At 38.3% G+C, this 24,803-nt stretch overlaps 1 protein-coding gene across 1 annotated transcript in view; it reads right to left on the bottom strand.

Annotated features, from left to right (window-relative positions):
• PRKCH (protein kinase C eta) overlaps window positions 1-24,803 on the bottom strand; it is a 285,052-nt gene that overhangs the window by 25,640 nt on the left and 234,609 nt on the right. The window contains exons 11-12 of the mRNA XM_036736401.1: window positions 13,782-13,920; window positions 9,971-10,159 (exon numbers count right to left, since the gene is read on the bottom strand). Of these exons, the coding sequence (XP_036592296.1) occupies window positions 9,971-10,159; window positions 13,782-13,920 (328 nt within the window). The remainder of the gene's footprint in view (window positions 1-9,970; window positions 10,160-13,781; window positions 13,921-24,803) is intronic.

The following is a 24,803-nucleotide window of genomic DNA, read 5'->3' as shown; positions in this document are numbered from 1 at the left end:
TCCTTTCTTACAACGTGTGCTAATTTCCAGGCTTACTGAAAGAAGTAAAAGTACACAATGATCTTAATATCTTCAGGGCATTTTCAGGGGGTCTGAAGAACAGAGGAAAGACAACACCAAAGTCATCATCTTCCTGGGACCATCAAGATAGGGAGGGTACACCCTTGGATCTGAGGGTAACTTAGTGGATCTTTGGAAGTACCTGTTTCTCTGTCTTACTTCATTGCTAGTGAAGCACAAATACTTCACACAATCCCTCCTTCCAAGGAATCCAAATGTCTTCAAAACAGTTTGTTAATTCTGAAAACAACTTCATGGAGTGAGTTAGACAGCAAGTGTTATTCCAATTACACAGTTATGTGAGGAGACACAGAGTGCAAATGACTAAAAGTCTTTCCCAAGGATGCCAGGATACAGTTCCTCTGCTTTCTGGACTTCCAATTTCGCACCTTTCTTGCTGTTCCCTTCTTATTTACACTAGAGCTTACAAAGGCCTGTTTACAAAGCCTTTGTGAGGTATATCAGGTATAATGAAGATTTTTTTAGAGTATTAATTGAGAAGGCTGAGTGCACATGAAAGCTGGAAAAACACCATCAGCAAGCTATTCATGGAATAAGTTTTATTTTCTCAAAAAATAATGTGAGAATTCAGGAAGTAATTTATAAAACAGTGATTTTTAAGGGAAATAACCAATCCCCTCTTGAATCTAGGAGAGGGAGGAGGAAGTAGGGAAAACTTTGCCATTAAAAAAAGAAAAAGATCTTGTTGATACATATTTCAGTGGCCTTGTATCCCAAGAAAATTCTGGGAACTTCCATCAGGAAGTCTGTGAGAAAGAAAGACAATAAGTAACTAACTCAGAATTTAGAGGACAAAGGCAAGGGTAGAGAACAGCAAATCAAAGCAGAGTAGACACAGTTTTTCCTTTTTAGAAGGATAGAAAATGATGGATCATGCCCTACCAATAGATTTGATCTTACATCATGACGTGATAATTTTCTGCTCTTCTCTCAGCTGAGTCTACTAAATGATTTCTGCTTATTCTCCCACCCTTTATAAAAAACTGATTTGACAGATGACAAAATAGGTAGGATAATTTGGGGGAATGTGGCATCCCCTAAAAGGTACTAAAGGAATGGAATTAAAGAAGTCATCAGAGTATTCAGTCTGGTATGGGGGTTTGGGAAAAAGTCACATTAAAGTCTAAAATGTCTGTTACTAAGAGTGAGTTGGGGATGTGTATTTGAAGAAGTGGCATCTGGGGGAGGGAGGGGCAATTGAAATAGGAGGAAATGTTGATGAAACATGGAGACAGAGGCAACTCCCACCAGCCGTAGCAGTTCAGATGGAAACAGTGTTGGCCAAGAAACTCTGGGGAGTTAAAACCACTGACTAGTATTGCCCTGAGTATCAAATGAGGTAATATTTGTAAAACACTTAACACAATGCCTGGCACGCAGTAGGTGCTTAATGGATACTTATTATTGTCTCCCCTTCCCTGAGTAAAAGTATTGCTAGTTATACCTTAGACTACAGTGAAGAGATCTCATCTGCACTATCCACTTTTGGTGATTTATGTGGACAAAAATTATAGAGCTAAGGGAAAACTAGAAAGTGTTGCTAAAGATGATGAAGTTTTGGTCAAGAAACTGAAGAACATGGAAGTATAAGACATCTTTTCTTCACTGTTATACACTGAAGACAAGGGATATAGGAGAGAAAATTTGATTTGAGAAGTGAATAGTCAGCTAAGAAGATGATGTCTGAGAATAGGATTTGGATTCCTGGCCCATGGCTTAAAAATATAGGAATGACAGATTCCTGACTAGGAAAGGAGTAGACTGTGCAAACACTGCTAAGAATGTATTTTCTAGGTATGTTATAAGACTAATAAAAAAGGGCTTTAAAATAAAAAGGATGAGGGAAGAATACTACCCATGTATATCCACCAAGATAGATACCACAGAGATGAGCTGTGAAGGAAAAAGTAGTTGGAATACTCAGATTGGATATAAAATCCAAGAAAGGAGCCAGTAGTAAATACCCAGGCCTCGAATGTCTGCACACAAACGCTCAAAGTTTAGGCAGCAAGCAAGAGGGTTTGTAGTCCTAATGCAAGAAGAAAAATTTGACCTAAAATGTATTATGAGACTTAATTGGATGAAACTCAAGACTATGTAAAAAACAGGTTAGGTAAAAGGAGAGGGAAGCAAAATGATGTATATTAAGGAAACAGTCTATTTGCTTGATTTCAGGGAAGGAACAGCATAATAGAGGGCATTTGGATGAAGATCTGTAAAGGGAGAAACAGAAGCCATTTTGTTATGAAAATATACTACATACTTCCTGGACAGAAAGAGTAAATAGATAAGGAATTCAGAAAATAGATCATAAGCCTGACAAACATACATGAAATATAGCTGTGATGGAAGACTTCAAATATCCAGCCATCTAACAGAGATTTAATCTTATCTCACAAGACGAGAAGCTAATGGCTTTTTGATTCACCTTATCATTAACTTCATCGTTCAAAAGGTGAATGAGGAAAATCTATTCTTTGTATGTGATTCTTGCTAATAGAGAGTAACTATTTACTGGAGTGGGAATGATAGGAGCCTTGGGGGAAGTGACTTTTACAGTTTGCAATAGAGGAAAGAAAATTTGGGCTCAGTCTGATTTGTATCCTAGATTCTGAGAAAGCAGGTGGAAAAGAGTTTAGAGGAAGGATAGGTTAATTTCATGCACTAAAATTAATTCTACTAGGGAAGTCATCCTAGGAGGGCAGAGAAATTTTTAGGAATGAAATTCTAAAGAAAACAAAGAGAAATAATTCCAATTAGGAAGAGAGACACATACACATATGTATGTGTGTATATATACATATACACGTCTGTATATATGTATATGTGTGTATATGTACACCCATATATGTATGCATATACACATCTATCTGTCTATCCTACTACCTATCTATAGTAGATTGAGCTCTTGACTGAGATATTTACAGAAAATGGAAGCAGGGACAGATAATGGAGATGTCAAGAGTGCCAAAAGTCAGAAGGAGCTGAAGATGAAGAGGAAAGCTAAGGACAACAAGCAGGTTTTGTTTTTAGTTCTATTTGGGAAAAGATAAGGTTATAAGGCAGGATAGAATGACTTCTTGGGGTGGATTGGACAATGATAAAGTGACAGTGGAAAGAATTCTTATTTTGCTTCTCTCTTCTCTAAGGGGAAATGACCTTTTCATCATAAACAGAACACAAATAGCCAAAGGATTGGTGAATTTGCCAGTGTTCTCCAGATTTAAAAAAACAAACAAATAACAAAGTGAAATAGAACAGTCTGCCAACTATAGCCTACTAAACTTGACTTTGATTCCCAGATAAATTCTCGAATAGATCATTAACGAAATGGTTAGTGAAGAAAAAAAGTAGTTGTGACTACAGAAGACAGAGTAGTACAGTGGGAAAGAGTATTGGATTTGGAGTCAGATGGCCTTTGCCATTTACTGAGTGACCTTGATTAACCTCTTTGGGCCTCATTACTAAAAAGTAATAGGATTGGATTATCTCTAAGGTCTCTTCTATCTCTAAACCTATGAACCTTTGCTTCAAAGAATCAGATTGACTCCATCGAGAATGAGCCTAACACACTAATTTTGTTTTCTTTTTTGAAAGTAATCCTTAACTCATACATCAGGCAATACTACAGACAGAATTTACATATATTTTAATGACGCATTTGATAAAGTATCTCATACTATTATTGTGGAAAAGATGAAGAGCTATGGACTAGATGGTAATATAATTAGATAAATTAATATCTGGTTAAATGATCAGACTCAAAGAGTAGAAATTGATAGTTCAAAGTCAGCTTGGCAGAGCATCTCAAATGAAGTGCCAGGGATCTGGGCTTGGCTTTGTGTTGATTAATATTTTTAGCAAGGACTTGGATTAAGGTCAAATTTGCAGATGACACAAAGTGGAAGAGACAGTGGAAGACAAAGGGTTGGAATCCAAAGAGATGACAAGGGAAAGCACTGAGCTAAATATAACAAGATAAAATTCAACAGGGATAAATGAAAAGTCTTATACTTAGGTTCAAAAAATCAACTTTCCTAGTACAAGATGGGGAATGCATTGTTAGACAGCAGTTAGGAAAAGATCCAGAAATTCTAGTGGGGTGCAAGCTCAGTATTAATCAGCCAAAGAAACCAATACAATCTTGGGGCTACATTATAAGAGGCACAGTTTCTAGAAACAAGGAGATAATAGTCCCTCTGTATTTTGCCCTTGTCAGAACAGATCTGAAACCATGTTCAGTTTTGGGCACCACAGTTTAAGGAGATCAATGAGCTGGACAACATCTAGAAGAATGTAACCAGGATGGTGGAAATTAGCCAATTAGTATATTAACTGACTGACTTATGGAAAGTTTTAAGTCCAATCCATATGAGGATCTACTGAAAGAAGTAGGGATATTTAGCCTGGAGAACAGAAGATTGCTGGACTCTACTTGCTATCTTCAGAGAAACCTTGATTTTTATCTCTCTTGCCCTGCAAGTAACTTTCTAGATAAACTCAAACTATGTTCATTTCATGGCTATTTTTCTGATCCACAAAAATGAAACCAGTAGGCTGAAATTCAAATTCAAACCAACAAAATTTAATAATATCCAGAGATAATATACAAATAACTCCGGAGACATCCTAGTCTTTCCAACACCAGTACATTATTTTTGTGCTCTATTCTTCCAAATGATAAGCTTCTCTTGTAGTACCTATCTCACTTGATTGTTATAAGGTTCAAACAAGTTAATGTATGTAATGTATTCGGCAAAGCCTTGCGTCATACATTTTAGCTATCATCATTAGCTATTACTCTTTCCTCTTTTGTACATGAAGTAAGACTTAATATCACAAACTCAACAAGAGCTTGTTTCTAGGTAGCAGCTGAACAAGAACTGACAGCTGTTAAAGAACTGGGCCAAATGGTCTAAATATAACTTTATGCTTCAAGCACCCAGTAGTGACTCACACTATGCTTTGCTGTTATATTAAATCCAACATGCTCCTAATTTCAGAATTTTAAAAAAAATTTCTTCCACTTGGTCACTTGCTATATTTTCAATATGCCAGTTCTCTGAAAACAACAACTGGATTTCTTTATCTATGGCATTTAAGCATATGGTTTTAAAGAAAAATACATTTTCTAGGAATATGATTAAAATGTGTCAATTCCTTCTAGAGACCCATTCGGTCAGCTGGATTTTCCTGAAAATCACCTAGGTGTTTTCTTGAAAGCCCAAAGTATAAGATATCACAGTTTTTGGTAGAGTCCTTGACAGAGTGAATGTTGCACTAATACTCTGGAAAAGAAATGCCATATAAAAGACCAATCATGGTACTAGCTGTCACTTTCCTCCTGGTGCCAGCACCAAAGAAACAGAAGGGAGTGTATTCATGTCATGCATTTCTTAAAGACAATTCATGAGGCTCCAATTAAGCTTAACACATGAACTAGACAGACTGTTTCTAGAATAATGATTATCCACGGGTATTCCTTAACACGATTTTTCCATCATAAAAAAACCAGCAACATCAAATTTGATCACATTTACACTCAAAGATAAGGATTATGGAAACTGGGTACATTGAGTCAAGAAGAGGTGATGTCTTTGTATTTGAAGGGTAGTTACATCAGTAATTCTTGGGGCCTATTTCCTACTTCCATCAAAAGCTGGACAAAAGGAAGCAGGTTTAATTTAAAGCAGAAAGAATCTATGACTTACAAATAAGATATTTGGAAGAATTCTCTCACTTTGAGGATTGTGAGATACTGGAATGAGTGACAAATGAGATGATGAAGTCCTTTCTATAGAATTCACTGAAAATAAGTGCAGCTAATTTGCGTACCATCCTATCTAAGGACATGGAGACTTCAGTATTTAAATTCATCATGTCTCTCTTCATTGTCCTTTAGGTCGCCTGCAATTTTGATTCTTCAGAGAGCATGGTGTTCCATGTTTTTCAGCCACAACATGGGCTTAATGGAAAGAATATTGGTGTTGAAACAGGGAACTTGTGCAATTAGATCAAACCCTTTCACTCAGTGTAAAAGAATAGCTAGCATTATGCAGTACTTTGCAAAGCATTTTACGTAGTATATGATCTCAGTTGATCATCATATTAACCTTATGATATGTTATTATTATCTTCATTTTACAGGTAAGGAAACTGAGACTGAGAGAGGTTCGTGACTTGCTCAGACTCATACAGCTAGTAAGTGAATGAAGGAGGATTCAAACTCATGTCTTCCTGACACTAAGTCCAGCACTCTATCCACTATAGCACCAGGCTGCCCCAGCTTCTAACATTTGTGGGGCACCTGGGACCAGTCAGGTGATCTGGAATTTAGCTAGCTATGTGTACTTCTTCATCTCCCAGTACCAGGTCAAAGATGCAGGAGACCCAGGGATGGTGATGAGGCAGAGAATACATATACTTTGCATCCTTTTTGTATCAGTGAACATGTCCACTCAATTAGTTTGTAAGCAGACTATCCAGAAAATCCAACAGTTTGATTAACTTAATGTGAGACTTATTTTTTTAAAATATTCTCTGAAATCCTTAAACCTAAACTTGCATAGGCTAGATCAGTGGTATCAAAATCAAGTAGAAACAGATTCCTGGGGGCCACATATTGACTTAGAAAACAAAACATTAACATTATCTGTATTGTTTTTCATTTTATCTTGTTAAACATTTCCCAATTACATTTTAATATGATTCTGGTCCCACTCTGGAGTTTTGCAGTCTAGATGGCCCCGAGTTTGACAACTCTGAACTAGATAAACTCTTAAAAGTCTTTTTTAGCCTAAAGGTCCACAAGTGATAAGGAAATAGTTAATTACACTCTTTCTAGAGGGCAGCTAACATATTTCTGTGTCCCTTATAGTATCTAGAACAGTGACATACACATGGGGATTTAATAAATATTTGTTGATTAAATAAATTAGTGTTTTAGTCCATAAAGTTAAATTCTGGTGTAATAATTTTTTTCAATAAATTTGGCTACATTAATTAATTGGGCTAGTGTTTGTAATGTTTAAAAATGGCACCATGAATGGCTAACATTGCTATGACTATTATTAATAATAACAATATTACTGAGAGACATGGAAAGAAGGTCATAGTGCCCTGGTGATTACACAATGCTAGATTCTGGGTCATTGGACTCAAGTGTTCTGTTTGTTCCAGGACTGACAGCATGATCAAGATATGTTATCACAGATTTGGTGACCAAGGTTAAGCACACACGAGCTGCATCAGTAAATTTCCCTATTGGACAACAAGAAACTTCATGGGCTTTATGATTTATTAAGCTTCAGAATGACTCACATAGCACAGCCCCAACCCACCCACTCCAAATGTTCCCGGATCAAGGATGTTGTACAAATGTGATTTCCTGAAAGTTAGCTCTTATCACTTGACTCAGATTCTACACTATACCTTATAATGAATGGCTGAAAGCACCAGGGATGTTTAGCTTGAAGAGAGTGCTGTGGTGGAACATGGTAGTTTTCTGTATTATACTTCAGACCCTAGTATGTCGGGCTACATGACAAGATGACAATCTAAAAATGCATCAAAGCACAGCAACAAACCTATTGCATGCAAATTATCATGGGTATTTAAACTTACTGTCTCCCTTCACTGTTCTTTAATTTAACCTATAATTTTAATTCTTCAGAGAGCAGTATTCCATGCTTTACAGCCATATAATGGGGAAAATCTTGGTGTTGAAAAGGGAGACTTTTAAGTCAGGTAGTAGTTTTGCATTACTGAAATAGTGGTCTGATAGAAGAGTGGGACCCAAGGATAGAAGTTCCTTCAGGGCAAGGGATCTGGTGTGAGTGGTGAAGTGGTTGGTTAGGTGGCTGCAGGAGGCATGAGATATGGTTTGAGTAGTGAGGTGGTTGCTTAGGGGACTGTGGAGGAGATGGCCAGAGAAAAAGGAGAGAAAGCAAAACAACTGAGGACTGACGAAGCAGAACAGAGTGAGCATATAAAAGGTGCGACCACTTTTCCCACTCTCTTTCCTTTATAGCTATGAGACATTAGGACTGCTTTTGAGCTAGTGTGAGAATCAGGTGAGGGGAAGGGCAGGTGCTCAGTTCTTCCCACATCCCACACCTACAGGCACTCCATGGGGCCAATGGTACCTTCCAGCTAATGTCCACCTCTGACTCTTTGTGTTTATTCCTTCCTGATATCAGGCCCACAAGTATTCTGAAGTAGATGGGTACAGACAGTGATTATGTGAATGCAGGAGATCCAGAAGTCCCATCAGAGGTCCCAATGGCAAGCAGAGTCAGTAGCCGAGTGCACATCAACTACAGGAGTCAGCAAGTGACCGAGCAGCAACCTTGAGATGGAAGTGCAAGGTCTAGAGATACTGCAGGGCAGTAGCTAAGTGGCCTGTCTTGGACATAGCTGAGTGTGGCAGTGAGCCATTGTAGCAGCAGGACTACAGTTGGCATATTTCTGTTCCCATAGAAAGGAAGTGGGAAGACAGATAACCAGGGACAGTGGAGTGGCCTGTCTCAGCAGTGGATGATCCATCCAGAAGAAAGCTATACTGAAGGGCAACTTCATGAGAATTCCTTGAAGGGAGAAAAAGACTTCCAAGGCTAGTGGGGCAGTGGGTACCTTTTTGGCCATACTTATTCTTTATAGGTGTGCCTCACTTTCATTGAACTTTGAGAGAGACCTTATGTGTACAAGAAGAAAGTGAACCCCTTTTTTGGGGGGGAAAGTTTTGTGCCAACTTTTCTTGTTACAACTTCCTGGGAAATCTCCTTAATAAAAGCTAATGGAATCTTGCTGATTGATTAATAATCTGAAGCATACTAGTAAGGAGTTCATGAATCTAAGATCTCATAAAAAATAACCCATAGTATCATGGTATTGAGACAATCAACACATTATCCACAAATGGGACTCTCTCTAGGAAATTCACCTTCCATTTCTACCCTGCAAAGAAAAATCTTCCACGACACTGATGAACCACTCGGGATAAACATGTCCCCCTGTTATATGCTTCTCTTGATATAGATAATGAAGAGATCTTTAAACACAGATGTCCTCATGGTTGTTTCAAAGAATTACAAACCATTTCAACATAGAGTTGGATTTCTTACCCTGGGTTTCATTAATTAAAAAAAATTTTGCTAACTGTATTTCACTATAATTGGTTTCCTTTGTAATGTATTTTATTTTATATATTTAAAAACATTATTCTGAGGAGTTCATAGGTATTTTGAAGTTGCTAAAGAGGTCCATGACCAAGAAAAGGTTAAGAATTCTTGTTCTTGATAAATGTGAGCCAATCCCCTCTCTTTAGAGTCAACTTACAATTTTGAGGTATATAGTATGTTGCTTTACATACAAAAAGACCTTCCCACTACTATCTTTTGGAATTTGAATCCTTCATCCTGAATTTGGTTATCTTACATCAGAACAGTGAGAACCTTTCATGGGGCCATAAAACAAGTCAAAGCAAGAAGGGAAACTGAATTGCAGAATTGTTGAAAACTACTGTACAAATCCAGTGGAAAGACTACTATGGTAAGAAACTACTGACTTGTACAAAACAAGGACAACTCCACGCAGAGAACAAAAAGAAACAAAAACCACAAGTAGTAGAAACATTTTGGGTGTTTGGAAACATGTAAGCAAGCCTGAGCCAAACACTGCTACTTTTGTTGGCCAAGGAAAAGATATTTTAGAGAAGGAAAGCAACCTTCCTCTATTATCCTTTGGTGACCTTTTGATCTCTTTGGGTCAAATATTCAACCTCTAAAAAGAATCCTACAGAGTTACTGTTGAGAGGTAGAGAAAAACTACATGTGAAGGATCCATCAAGCTGGCAAAGTTAGTCAAATAGTGTTAAAAGAACCAAACTTACAGCTTTTAAGATTCCTGTGGCATCCTCATGAAGCCATGTAGGGTAAACAACTTCATCATTCAATATGGCTTCAAAAAGATCATCTTCATTTTCAGCTTCGAAGGGAGCGTGGCCACATAGCATCTCATACAGCAGCACTCCCATTGCCCACCAATCCACAGCAGGACCATAGAGCATTTCCTGGAGAATCTGTGGACAAAACGAAGTGATGTGATTAAGATAAGTTTTTAATTTTTAATTAATGAGTAGAATCTTAAATCCAGAAGAGATCATCAAGCCTTTATTTTTTCCTCACTGGAAGTGGTACTTTCCATACTAGGTCTCCAAAGATAATCACCATCACCTCCTCAAATCTACCCATTGACTCACTTAGCTCTGAACCCTAAGGCTGAGATGTTCTAACCAGCAAGTGAATACAAACTCACTATTTATAGCCACCTTGGGCATCTTACCATCTGCCTCGCTGCTATGTACAAATCTCTCCCTCATATCCCTTTTTTATCTTGCTTTTGGAAAGAGCATGACAACTGATTGCCCTATGGATATATTCACTACTTCTGTGACTCCCCAGACCCAAACCTTTCCCCCTAGATACCACTTCCCTATATGTATTGTCTCTCCTTATTAGAATGTAGCTTTTTAGTGTCAGGGGACTACCTCATTTTTCTATTTGTATCACCAGTTCTTAGCACAATATTTGACACAAATGCTCTTTTTCATTTATTCATTCATTCACTTGCCCACCCACCCACCCATCCATCCATCCATCCATTCATCTATCTATCCAACCATCCAGCCCAAATCCCTCTATTTATAGAGGTCGCTTCTCCAGTTAGTGGCAGACTAGAACAAGATCCTAGGTTTCCTGATTATCTTTCCAGTCCTCTTTATGTCAATTAGGAAACATCACACTAAATGAGATGGTTTCTTATATGTTCCTATTCAAGCTCTGCTATTAAATGTTTCCCTGTGGGTGCCTTAGAAGAATCTGCTCATGCAATCCTAATCAAATATTTATAGACTCAAGCCAGCTAGATGACATAAAGGCCACCAGATATAACACAAAAGGCTTTTCAGAAATGTCAATACAAAAAAGAGCAGACAGGTAATGACTCAGACTGAGGCCCTGCCCAGCGGCTCTCTACTTCATCATTATGTGGTGAACAAACTTACCTTCAAGGAACAGACCTTTCTCTAACATTCTTTCTAACTACTGGGCTTTGTCTCAAATTTTTGTTAGAGTTTTGGGTTACCAATAGGCCAGTACAAAGAAACACAGAACACAGCTTTATTTGGGGGAACATAGTTACAATAAAAGAGGGCAGTCAGGGATGATGATTTAAACAGACTGGGTTCATTGGAACCCTGAGTGGAATTAGCCCTCCACCCCCCACCCCGAACTAGACAAGTCTGGTGGAGATTTTTATGGGTTTCTTATCTTGGTTGAGCAGAAACAAGCACTGGTGGGTGGGAGCAAGGAGCATAGACCTGAGGACTGGTGCTAATTGAAGCTAGGGATGGGAGGTGGGTAGGGAGGGAGAGTGCAAAAAGGACTCTTGGTAGCTGTTTGGTATTCAAATTTCCTGCCACCAGGCAGGAAAGAGGTTTTCAGCTATTATTGCTGGTCTTATTTTGACAGGGTGACTTAGAGGACTTTAGCTTCCTTGGGGCTTCTTCATTCAGTGGGATGGGAAGGCTACTGAGGTCATTGCACTCTCACAGAGCCCTGGCTTCCAAAGGACAACCGTGTATCTCTGGGAAGGGGGAAATCACCTATGGGCTGTTATATAATGACTACCATGATCTGAATTGGGTGAGAAATTTTAAATGAATGAACTTCAAAGGAGGAGAGGCTGCTGAGTCATGGCAGTAAAGGGAGAATCTGGAAGTAGAAGTAGGGAGCAAACCCTGCCCCCCAAATTTCCTACTCAATTCAGATCATGGTTTCAATGTTATTTAACAGCCCCTAGATTATTCTTCATCCTTTACCAAAAAGTTTAGCACCTTGCTCACTATCTTTTGCTTCTCCTCCACTCCTCTCCTGCCTTAATACTTAATTGTTATTGTCATTCAGTCAAGCCCAACTCTTCAGAGATCCCGTTTGGGGTTGTCATGGTAAAGATACTGAAGTGGCTTGCCACTTCCTTCTCCAGCTCATTTTACAGATGAGGAAACTGAGGCAAAGAGGATTAAGTGACTTGCCCAAGGTCACACAGCTAGTAAGTGTCCAAGGCTGGATTAGAACTCAGGTTTTCTTGACTCCAGGCCTGGTTCTCTATTCACTGTCCCACCAAGTTGCCCCATCTTTATGCTAGGAAACTTCAATATGCATACTGATGATTCCTCAAACTCCCTAACCTTTCAATTCCTTAGCCTCCTTAAATCTCATTACCTTCTCCTCACTTGACCTCAGGCACACACCTTGGTGGTCACATCCTAGATCTCACTATTACTCACATCTGATTAGTGCTCTAGGCTAGTGGTATCAAAAATAGTAACAGATCCCTACTGCACCTGGTTACTTTTCAGGTCTCTTGAAAGTTTGACATCTCTGCTCTAGGCAATTCTTTAAGATGATAAGTTGCAGGGAAGGTATTGACCTTTATTGGAGGATGCAATTTCTTCACCATGGAGTTCCCTGTAACAGTGAAATCATAGCATGTGTGTGTGTGTGTGTGTGTGTGTGTGTACACACATATACAGACATATACATATACATATATATAGACACATACATATATGTATATAATTGTTGTCTTTCCTATTAGAATGTAAACTCCCATCAACTGGGAAATGGCTGAAAAAACTGTGGTATATGGTTGTGGTGGAATACTATTGTGCTATAAGAAATGATGAAAGGGATGATTTTAGAAAAACCTGGGAAGACTTATATGAACTGATGCAAAGTAAAGTGTATAGAACTAGAACATTGTATATAATAACAACAAATATTTTATTGATAATCAAAACTGTGAAAGACTTAGCTACTCTGATCAATACAATGATCCATGACAATTCCAAAGGACTCAGGATGAAAAATCACCTCCAAGAGAGAACTGATGGAACTCTGAATACAGATTGAAGCATTATTTCTTTTTTAGTTTTTCCCTCCCTTCCTCCCTCCCTCCCTCCCTTCTTTCCTTCCTTCCTCCCTCCCTCCCTCCCTTCTTCCCTCCCTCCCTTCCTTCCTTCCTTTGTGGCTAACATAGAAATGTTTTGCATGAATTCAATAATGGGTATTATATTTATTGCTTTCTAAATGAGTTTAGAAGAGGGGAGAGAAAGAATTTGTAACTGAAAACAAAAAATTTAAATTAAAAAAAAATCTAAACTTCTTGAGGGTAGGGATTGTTTTATTTTTTATTTTTGTATTTGTAACCCCAGCAATGCCTGGCATATAGTAGGTGCTTAATAAATGCTTGCCACTTGACTGACTGTAAGGGAATTCTTTCAGTTCTGTTGGAAAATAGTTGGGACAGCTGGAGAAGGTAAGGAGATGAATATGGAAGGAAACCTAGAAAAGAAGCAGATAGAGAGTGAAGGAGGAAACAGTGGTAACCCTATTCTTTTTTACCTTTCAGGTATCCTGTAGCTTATGCAAAGATATTTTGTTCCCAGTTTGGATCATGTTGTCATAGAGTCTGCCCTTTCTCCATAAAATGAACTTGCTCTAGAATGTCATTGGTTCAGGCCTCACTGGCCCGTGTTGCCATGAACCTGAGTTGGTCTGAGGCCTGTGACCTCTTACCACAGAATCGTATTTTCCCTCATGTCTGACTTCTCAAAACCATAACCTGTAAGACCGGCTTACCTCTGGGGCAATGTAGTCAGGTGTGCCGCAGAATGTTGCAGTGGTAATGCCATCACAGATCCCTTCCTTGCACATTCCAAAGTCAGCCAATTTACAATGACCCTCGTGGTCCAACAATACATTATCCAGTTTCAGATCTCTGCAATAAACAAAGAACAATTGGTCACAAAAGCTGCTGAGTATATTGGCATGGCAGTTGAAAAGAAATGGTATGTGGAACTGAATCATGTCAATAGCATTGGCTCATACGGTAGTGTAGGCAGGTGCTGTGGAAGTTTCTCCATTTTGATCGAGAATACCTTTGAACTAGAAACCTGCACATAGGTTCTTTGGTAGAGGCCACGATACCAGACTACTAGAAGGTATATATTTATAATAATAGTAATCAAAAGGTAATATTCATAGAAATGACCAATAAAATAATTGAACTGACTATATATCACAACTGCAACCTCCACGTTATTTATGTTTTGGTAAATTAGAAAAACAAAACATTTGAACATTTTATCAAAATAAAATGAAACAAAAACCCCCATGCACTTGTCTTATGCTCCCTTTCAAATTTCAAAAAATATAGATTATGCGCGTGAAGTGCTACCACCTTTGTTTTAAATAAAGGTATATACAATTCTTAAACTGCTGATTTTACTTCTTATCTCTTTCATAGAATAAGCTAGCATTTATATAGCATTAACTCCATGCTAGGCACACTGCAAAGCCTTTAACAACTATTATCTCATTCAATCCTCACATCAACCCTGGAAAGTGGGTGCTATTATTATCCCCATGTGAGAGACGAGGAAGCTGAAACAGACAGAGCTTAAGTGACTTTTCCAGGGTCAAACAGCCAACCTATGTCAAGGTAAGACTTGAACCCCATGTCTTCCTGAATCCAAGGCCACCTCTCTAGCCACTATGGCACCTTGACTCATTCTACATTAATCTGTCTTATTATTTATCTATATCCCACCATCTTTGGACGCAGAAGTCATTACTAGTTTTTATTACAAATAAAGTCAATGAATTGTTTTACAGATAGGTCCATTTTCCCCATTAATGATATCTTCAGGTTAAAAGCCAAGCAGTGACAATGTAGTTTCAAAATATATGATCAGTTTTGTGATCTTAGTTTGCCAGACTCTTGTCCAAAATTTTTCTCTGATGTATTATCTCACTAACAATTTAACAAGTGCCTTTTACCCTACTGCCTCATTCTGATTGATTTTTTTTTTTAACATTTTTGGGGTCCAATTTAGTGGATGTAAGTAAGGTGGTATCTAAAGTAGGTTTCAACGTGCATTTACTCAGATGAGGCAAGTGAATGGCTTTTTATATAATTGTTCATATGTAAGTATGGCATTTTTCATAGTATAGAGTACAATATAGATATCATTTCTCCATTGGTGAATGCATACTAATCTTATAGAAGATATACATGGGTTGCAAATTCTGAATGGCAGTCCTTTATTTGATATATTTACTACATATATCTTCCCCAATCTGTCTTCTCTGTTTTTATTTTAGAGGTGTTGCTTTTTGTCCTGCAAAATTCATTTTTTTCTTTGTTTTCAACTGCTCTAGTTTTTATATCATGATCATTACTTCATCTGAATAACATTGTCATCGTCCTCACGATTAAGACAAATATAAAATCCCCTTTTCCCCAATTTCTTATTTTTAAAGAAATATATTTAGATCATTAAACCAGTTTGAGTTTACTAAACAGTAGGTTATTTCATGAAGTTGGAGATAAATATCTAATTTTACCAAGTTTTTAAAAACTAAATTATGATTCTTAGAATTTTTTTTTTGAAATGACACCATGATAATAATAGCTCACATTTAGCTACTATTTCACAGATTACGAAATGCTTTCCTCATAGCGACCCTCTGAAATAGGTGGTAACAAGCATATGTTCCCCCATCTTGTAGATGAGGACATTCAAGTTTACAGAGGTTATGTGATTCATTCAAGGTTATACAGCTGACAAGTTGGAACTTCGACACAGGTCTTTTGACTCCAAATTCCATGATCTTTCCATTACGATGGATTGCGTCTGTTGTTTGCCTCTAGCACCTTACCTGGGGCAAGTTACAACCTCTAAAGGCCCCAGTCTCTTCAACTATAAAATGAGAGGGTTGAACTAGATGTCCTCTGAGGTCCCTTCCAATCTATGATACTAATCTGTCATATGTCTTTTTAGTTGGTCACTTGTATTGAGGATAGCCTTTAGGAATTAAGGGTAGAGAGTCATCCGTAGAGGGAACCTAGGTAGCACAGTGGATAGAGTGTCTGTCCTGGAGTCAGGATTCATCTTCCTGAGTTCAAATTTGGCCTAAGACACTTACTAGCTGGGTGACCCTGGGCAAGTCACTTCACCCTGTTTGCCTCAGTTTTCTCCTCTGTAAAATGAGCTGGTGAAGGAAATGCCAAACCACTCCAGTATCTTTGCCAAGAAAACCCCAAATGGGGTCGTGAATAGTCAGACACAGCTAAAATGACTGAACCACAAGTCATCTGTATATGTTACATCAATTGAAATGCTATATATATACATCAATTATATTCCAAATCACTCATCCTGAGTTCTGATCAAATGTGATTAATGTGAATACAAGAGCATACTCCTATATAAGAGATTTCAAGCACACATATCTGTTTGTAACAGCATATTTTTTTGTCTTTTGTGGGCTCTGGATGTGTTTTCATTAGCGCAGGGAACTCTTGGTGAGGAAATTCCCTCTACCTAATGTAGACTGGCAACTGCTCTGAAACTAAGAGTCTTGGTTAGATAGTTGCCTAAGTAACCAAGAGGTTAAATGACTTGCCCAGGGCCAAATGGCCAGTGTGTATAAATGGTAGGACTTGAACCCAGATCTATCTGACTCCAAAGTTAGCTCTCTCTATACTACATCAAGTGGCTGTTGTATCTACAAGATACTTTTGCTTACCACTTAAATGTCTGAACAGCACATATACATTTACATGCATATATATACATATATATGTATACTTCTCTACTGTAGTCTTGTGCTTTGTCAGTGGCCTTATGGAGAGAATAGTAACCTCCAAGGTCACATACATGGGGGCCCTATGCATTTGTTGTATGATAAATCTAAAAAGCCAGCTGTGGGTAGAGATAGTGCCCCCCTTTAGCCCTCTCCCACTGGACTGCCTAAAGACTATGAGGCTTCAAGAGTGGGGACCTCAAAATTGGGACCCCTTCTCAACCAATAGGAAAACCTAATCTAAGAGCCTGCAAGAAACTGCTCAGATGGGCACCTGTGAGAATAACTGTTAAACTGTCAGTGTGAGCATTTACACGTTGAGAATTGCCACAAATTCTACAAGTCTGGGTTTAATTTATTGTTTTGTTGATTGTCTGGATTGAAGAAAGGATGGAGGAAATGTTAATGCCGATTAAACTTAAAAGGGTGTCCTTCTTACATTTTCCAGAGAACTGGCTGTTAAACATTTCTAAGTACACCCCTGCTAATGGTCCCAAGGGGCAAATCTTGAATTAAGGAGGAAAGGATAATGTCTCCAAAAGCAGGTTCCCAGAAAGACAAAGGCACAAACATCAAGCTATCATGTGAACTGCTCTGCCTACGGGCACTTCACATTTTGTGCTTTGGGTGACAAAGCACAGAGAAATGGGTTCCTGGGAGAGATTGTAGATAAACCCAAATGAGGGGTTAGGAACCACCAGATTTCAGAACTATTCACTGTTAAGTGTGTTTTCTTGAAGTGTTATTGAATTAAAGTAAACAAAGGACTTGTGACTGTGCAAAAGTGTGTTTGCTGAAAAGAAATGGTGAGCTCGATGATCTTAGAAAGGTATGGAAAGACTTGCACGAAACGGATGAAGAGTAAAGTGAGCAGAACCAAGAGAACAGGGTATATAGAAACAGCAACATTATTTTAAAAATGACTTTGAGTGACAAAGCATTTTGACTATTATAAATACACAAATTAAAAATAAAGACATATAAAGAAAGATACTATCTACATCTAGAGAAAGAACTGACAAATAGAGGTACGGAACTAAGAGGTGGGAAGGGACTGATCCCCCCACTCATCTTCACAAAGACTGGACTTCCTCATTTTTGTGTTGTGGAGTGGTTTGGCCAGGGGAATTTGCAACAACTCAATAAAGAATGACTTTCACTTGTAACCCCTTAGAAAGGACCCTATTTCCCAGGCATCACTGCTTCCTGGGCTAGCTAGGTAAGGGTAAAACTCAGTCTGCTGCTATGTCTTTGTTTGTTTGTTTTCTGGTGCAACATCATAATGATTTGAGAATGGTGGCAGCAGAAGAGGTGGGGAATAGTCTCCTGCTAGCTTTTCTCACCCGGCAAAGATCAGGGAAAGACTGGGGGATTCTCTTCACAGTAAAACTGTCCTATTTGCTCACTCTGCCCTACCTAATTTAAAGTTAACTTGTTTTTCTTAAGTTTAAATTTGAGCATCCTTTAGCACCTGATGTCTTCTTTCTCCTACTGATATTAGCCTAAATTCAGAGGTAGCAGCAGTAGGCATACTGGATAGCAGTGACTGCAGAATAAGGAGGCTTTCCAACATATACAGGGAAACAAGCAGCATAAGATAACTAATCAGTAAACTGACCTTCACAGAGCTCTAGTTGACACTCAATCACTCATCTCACTCGCTGAAGATGGCAGTGTGGCCAAAGAGCAATACTGTACATAAAGGGCTTTCAGAAAATAAATATATCCCTCCCCACCCCCTCCAATATTGCTACACAAGTCTGCACAGTGAGAGAAAGGGGACAGAGAAGAGAGAAAAGGAGAAAAAAGAGAAGGAAAGGAAAAGGGAGAGGGAGAGACAGAGACTGGAAGAGAGGGAGAGGGAGAAAGGGTGGTGGGGAGAGAGAGAGGAAAAGGGATAGAGGGAAAGGGAAAGAGGGAAACAGGCTTGTAAGTTGTAGTTGAAATTTAACACACTATAATGGTACTCCGACTCTGTGCAAATGATTGGGGTTCTATTCAGGTTGTTGTGTTGTGTGTTTTGTCCTTCGTTTTTGAAGAGGACCATGACATCAGGGAAATGATGACATGACTTGCAGTTGACTTTGATTTGAGTGAGGGAGGACTGTGCAAGGTCACCAGCCTCACTTTCTCCTCCAGAGCCATCTGGGTCCAGTGGCCTGATATTCACCAGGATGACTGGAGATGGCCCAGGATGCAATGGGAGACCCTGGCCCTTTCAGGCTAAGGTCTTTACAGGTTCACACTTTGAGTGAGGTAATGCCCATTCAGTGAATAGGCCTCTTTAAGTTAATCAAGGGATGGCCCCTTTAATCAAAATTAAAAAAAAAATCAAGCCGGGAGGGGAAGATCCTCAGGGTTCCTGGCCAATAACTTTGACAAGATATAAGAAGAAACTCTGGATTGCTGGGTGATATACTAATTCTTTGCCTTAAACGTCAGCTCATAAAGATCTGCTGTACTTAGTGATATAACCCAAACCTGGCTTAGAGGAACACCAGCTGCAAAATGAAAAGAAAATCCTCTATAACCATGGAAATAGAGGGACCAACTATTGGCCTTGGGGAGAATTACTAGGTCTAGAGTTGTCCCCCAAAACATCTAATTTCCTGAAGACAACATGAACTTAGACCTCAAAAGGCAATGAGGTACAGTGGATAGAATTTTGGATTTGGAGTCTGGAATCTAAACCTTGGTTCAAATCTTACCTTTGACACTTACTAGTCATGTAAACTTGGACAGATCACTCTCAAAGTCTTTCTTCACCTGTAAAATGAGGGGTTGGTTTTGATGGCCTGTAAGATCCTTTCCTGCTCTCAATCTATGATCATAAGATCATAAGATCCTGAATCACCACATTGTTATATAATAGTAATATTTATATAGCACTCCAAAGTTTGTAAAATATTTTGCATATTATCTCACCTGATCCTTGTAACAGCTCAAGGTCACGCAACTAGCAAATATGTGAGGCAGAATTTAAATTCCAATCTTCCTGACTTCAAAGAGGTAGTGTGATATTTTAGACAGAGGGCTGAACTTGCAGTTAGGAAAATCTGAGAGCATATCTTGTTTTAGACACTTACTGGCTGTGGACTGGGGACAAGTCACTTAACCAGTCTCAGTTTCCTCATCTCTAAAGTGGAAATAATATTAGCAACTACCTTATTTAATACCGGTATCAGCAACCCCTACTCAACATTTTATCTGATAGTGACTCAAGCTTAGTGTTATTTTTTTAAACTTTATTTTCTTAAAACTTTTTTGGGGATTATCTTTTACTTTAATATCACCTTCATTTCCAAATATATCCTTTCTCCCTCTGCTACCCAGCAAGACATCTCTTGTAAAAAAAAAAAGTTTTTAAAGTAGAAGAAAAAAGCAATTCAGAAGATCCAATCAACATATCAATGAAACATGATAGTACCTACAATATTCCACACCCATTGTCCTTCCTATATCTGCAAAGAAGTGAAGAAGGTGACTTAAAACATAGGTATCTCAGAGAAGTAACACATTATTTACACTAAGCTACAAAAGACTAATATCTACTCCTCTTTCCTGAAATTCTTGTTTTGATTGACAGAGGGGTGGGGGGGACAGGAATAGAAGAAGTGAAGCCTGAAGGAAGTGAGGGGAGAGGCTAAAAAGAGTACAGAAATGGGAGACAGAGAGCACCAAACTTCAAATATAATCACAATTTGCCTAGGGCTGGGCCTGGCTTTAAGAATAAAGATGTACTGGCCTACTAGCCAAAAGAAGAAATGGTTCTCATTCGACCCAGTAAGGCAGTGTGTCCTGAAAGAAGGTAGGTAGTGAGAGGCAGCCATGCTAACATCAATCAAGCCTTGGTAAGCAGTCCACTGTCTAAGCTAAAAGTAATATGGTTTGTGGTTACTGGCATCCTGGGTGACAAATTCAGGTAAAAAGACAAGTTACCCTGGTTTAAGCAACAGCTCATTCTTGGCACAGACCAAGGGGAACATATTAAAATCTTTTTATTCCATCTCATATTGCAGGGATGAGATCTGAGCTTTGGGAAGCAAGTATCTGTGGTTAACTCCAAGGTGAGGTAGGCACCTGCATGCTTGACTAAGCAACTCATTTCTCTACTCCTTTTAAATCAAAACCATGTATCTGCTTGCTGGGTTTATTTTCTGTAAGTAATGGGGAATTTGGGCTTCAGGAATCTATCGCCAGACTTCCATTACTCTCTAAATCCCTTTTCTTTTCCATACTATGTGAAGATACAGTGTGGTATGATATGTAGAAATTTCCCCATTCCTCATTTTTCACTAATCCATGAATGAAATTCTTAACCATACACAAAATTATTATAAATAGCCATGGTGATCACAGGGATAAAGGGGATGTTAGAGTCAGTTCAAGAGCTGATTACTAAATTTTTAGTGTCTTTATACCTCAGACATCAGCGAATACCATAAATCCAGGCTTGAACTATTGATGTGTTGATTGTCTAGAGTCCAGAGGTTCCCAAACTTATTTGGCCTACCAGTCCCTTTAAAAAAATTACTCAGGTACTCCTCCTGGGGTGGTATCACCCACTTTGGGAACCTGTGGTCTAGACCTAAGAAAGTGATTGGAGAAAATGTTAGTAATGCAAATTAAATTTTAAAATGTGTCATGCATCTTCCTTCTTTCCTTCTCTTTCCCTCCTTCCTTCCTTCCTTTTCCACTTGTTAAATATTTACCCCCATGCTCCTGGTGTATGGAGAAAATCTTGTTGTCCTTTGATAAAAGGATGATGCCATTGTCTGAAGGGCATCCCCTTTGAGTTGAAAGCAGCAGTGAGAGTTATTCTCATCTATCCACATTCTTCTACTTGGTTCTCCTTAGCAGCAGTAATGGCACAGGTTCTCACAAATGTGAGAATGGTAGTTAAAGTTAAGTGCTATCGGTGACCATGATAAAAAAAGCGAAGGTTAACTGTGGGGGTTGAGAACTGCAAGATCAGCTTATTAGGATCATGCTCAAACCAATCTAACTGGACACACATGACCAATATAAAAGGTGCAAAGTACTTGGAACGTATCCTTCTCCCTTGGTCACTGATATTCTGAATGGCACAGAATCTCATCGTCTAATCCTAAATTTATCCCAGACAATTAGCATCCCATGAAAGGTAGCACTTCTCAGCACCTAGTGAAGCTGAAGGAAGAAAACTCAAGAGAGAGTAGCTCTCAGTGGGACCACTTTGCCTCTGCCTGGCATATACCCAGATAGTAGAAATGAAATGCTAAGTTCATTGGCTATACAAAATCACCGGCTACACAGCCATTAATGGACACAGTGATAATAGAGGTCCAAAGGTAAATTTAAAAAAATACTCCATGACTCCTGAATTTAACCTGAAAATATTTAAATAAAATCTTGGCTTTGTTGCTACTTAGCCTCCTACACTAACATGTAATTTGGAAGCTACTAACCTTAACAAGCACCAAACAATGAAAAGTACAAGTTCATGCAGGGCAGTCTTAGCTCATGAAATACCAAATAAAGTATATGAAAGGTTAAGGGCTTACAGTTCATTAGCTCACTAAACACCAAGCATTAATAGCTGCAACTTTTGACATGCATTCTAAGCTTGCATAGATTTAAGCTCCCAAATATGAGGAACGTAGAAGGGTATGGTTTGATTGCCTGATCAGTACATTGTTCTAAACCTGAACTATTAAAATAGCTAATAAATGGGTCTGAGGTGCCTGCATAGCTCAAGGCAGAGAAGTTTCAGTATTTGAATTTGGTTTGTGTTCTATATGAAATATTCTGACAGCCACTTAGCAGAATAATGCATGAGGTCTTTAGTTTATCATATAAAGACACAAATACTATGTGTGGTTGCTTGATGCTTAAGAACTAATTAACATGGTAACAGAAGAAAAGTAAAAAAGGTAGAACACTACCTGGGAGAAGAATGAATTTGAGAGGCTGTTTATGAGTTACAGGCACATTCTGCATAAGATTGCATCTAATTTTATACTAGGTAGGTGGCGCAGTGGGGAGAGTACCAGGTCTGGAGTCAGAAAGACTCATCATTTCTGAGTTCAAATCTGGCCTCAGGCACTTATTAGCTATGTGATCCTGGGCAAGTCACTTAACCCTGTTTGCCTCAGTTTCCTCATCTGTAAAATGAGCTGGAGAAGGAAATGGTAAACCACTCCACTATCTTTGTCAAGAAAACCCCAAATGGAGTCATGGAGAGGTGGATACAAGTAGAAAACCACTGAACAACAAGTTCTATAGCAACATCATACCTGCATTATAGACAACCCCACATTAAAGTCATGAAACTTTGCTGCAATATTTTTTGATGGATTGCCCATTTGTGAGATCACTTCTGTGGAACTAACTGCCCCATTTGAATACTCTAACATGTTGTATCATCATATGGTATCATATCATAGGTAGCTAGGTGGCATAGTGGATAAAGCATTGGACTTGGATTCAGGAAGTCCTGAGTTCAAATCCTGTCTCAGACTCTTACTTAGTTGTATGACCCTGGACAAGTCTATAGAATGGGGATAATAATGGCATTCACCTCACACGGTTGGTGTGAGGATCAAATGAGATCCCATATATGAAATGCTTTCATACGTAAAGTGCTTTGCAAATCTTGAAGTACTCTATAAAGGGCAGCTATTATTATATTTTCATGGAAATATTAGGTAATATATTATTAAAATTTTTATATTTCATTTATATAAATTAATTTATATAATTATAATTTCATATTGTTTAAAAATTAAATAATATATAATTAACTAAAAATTAAACATATGATTATGATAAACTCTAATTAAATATAATTTATAAAATTAATTTATATGAGTAATGTTAATTTCATTTCATTTAATTAATTTTACATTTAATAATATAGAATATTAAATATTGATTATTAAAAATTAGGTAATGTATACCTTCACTTTATTTGTGGTCAATATATCTTTATAAAGTTATGGTATCAAGTTTTTCTTACTGGGAAATTGCTTATGTCACATGATGGTGGTTGTTGAAGGTCTTTAATCACAGTTCTCAAGAACTTTATGGAAAATTTTTTTTTTTTGATGAGAGCAAGTACCAGTCTAGAATGGTGAAGTAGCATATGGTATGAAAAAAGGACTGGACCCAGTCAGAAGACCTGGGCAGTCAATTCACCACCTCAATTTCCTCATTGTTAAAAGCAGTTAGAAAAGATGACCTCATTAGGTCCCCTCTATATTTATGGTCCTTTGACTCTATCATCTGTGGGACGCTACCAGTCTGGTAACATTCCCCTCCCCCCACCTCCATGAACGCAAATCACCAAATCAATTATCTGCCACTTTAGTGGCTTAGACAGCTGACTTCTCAGACAGAGAGAGGTTAAGTGACTTCCACAGTCACAGGGCTATTGTGTCAGAGGCGAGACTTGAACTCTGATCTTTTTAACTTTAAGGCTGGCCCCCTACCTGTGATGCTATGCTCTTTTTCACTAGTACTACAAGCATGTGGTTCAATTAAGTTCAGTTTTCCAGGTAAGTTATGGAAGTTGTAGAAGGTCTTACTTTCAGAATACCACTGTATGTGCGTGTGTGCATGTATGTGTGTGTGTGTGTGTGTGTGTGTGTGTTTGCTGAGAGTCTCTGGGAGGCTAAAAGTTAGGGGAGAATTACTAAAGTCATGTGCTACCTGTAGGTTTCTGCTCACTGAATCATGTGGCAGTAGGAATATGTATTTATCTATGGTTAGGATCAAAATGCCCTTTAATAACATTTTTAAAGTTGTAAATTTTGAAAAATTGTCTTAAAGGCTTTTGTTTTTGATGTCATGATCATTTCCAAATATTTTCCCTCTCCTCCTGTCTCATTCAACCCTCTCATAACAATAACAACAAAATCAGTTAAACCAAGACCAACCAATAAAATGGCTGCCTTTGATAAGGTGACATTTTTTTAGGCCTTCTGAACAACGTTTCCCAATCAAGCCTGGCCACCATTTATTTTCCTTGAAATT

This window comes from Trichosurus vulpecula, chromosome 8 (assembly GCF_011100635.1).
Source record: "Trichosurus vulpecula isolate mTriVul1 chromosome 8, mTriVul1.pri, whole genome shotgun sequence".
In the NCBI taxonomy this organism is placed as follows: domain Eukaryota; kingdom Metazoa; phylum Chordata; class Mammalia; order Diprotodontia; family Phalangeridae; genus Trichosurus; species Trichosurus vulpecula.
This window is presented reverse-complemented; position numbering and strand designations above follow the sequence as displayed.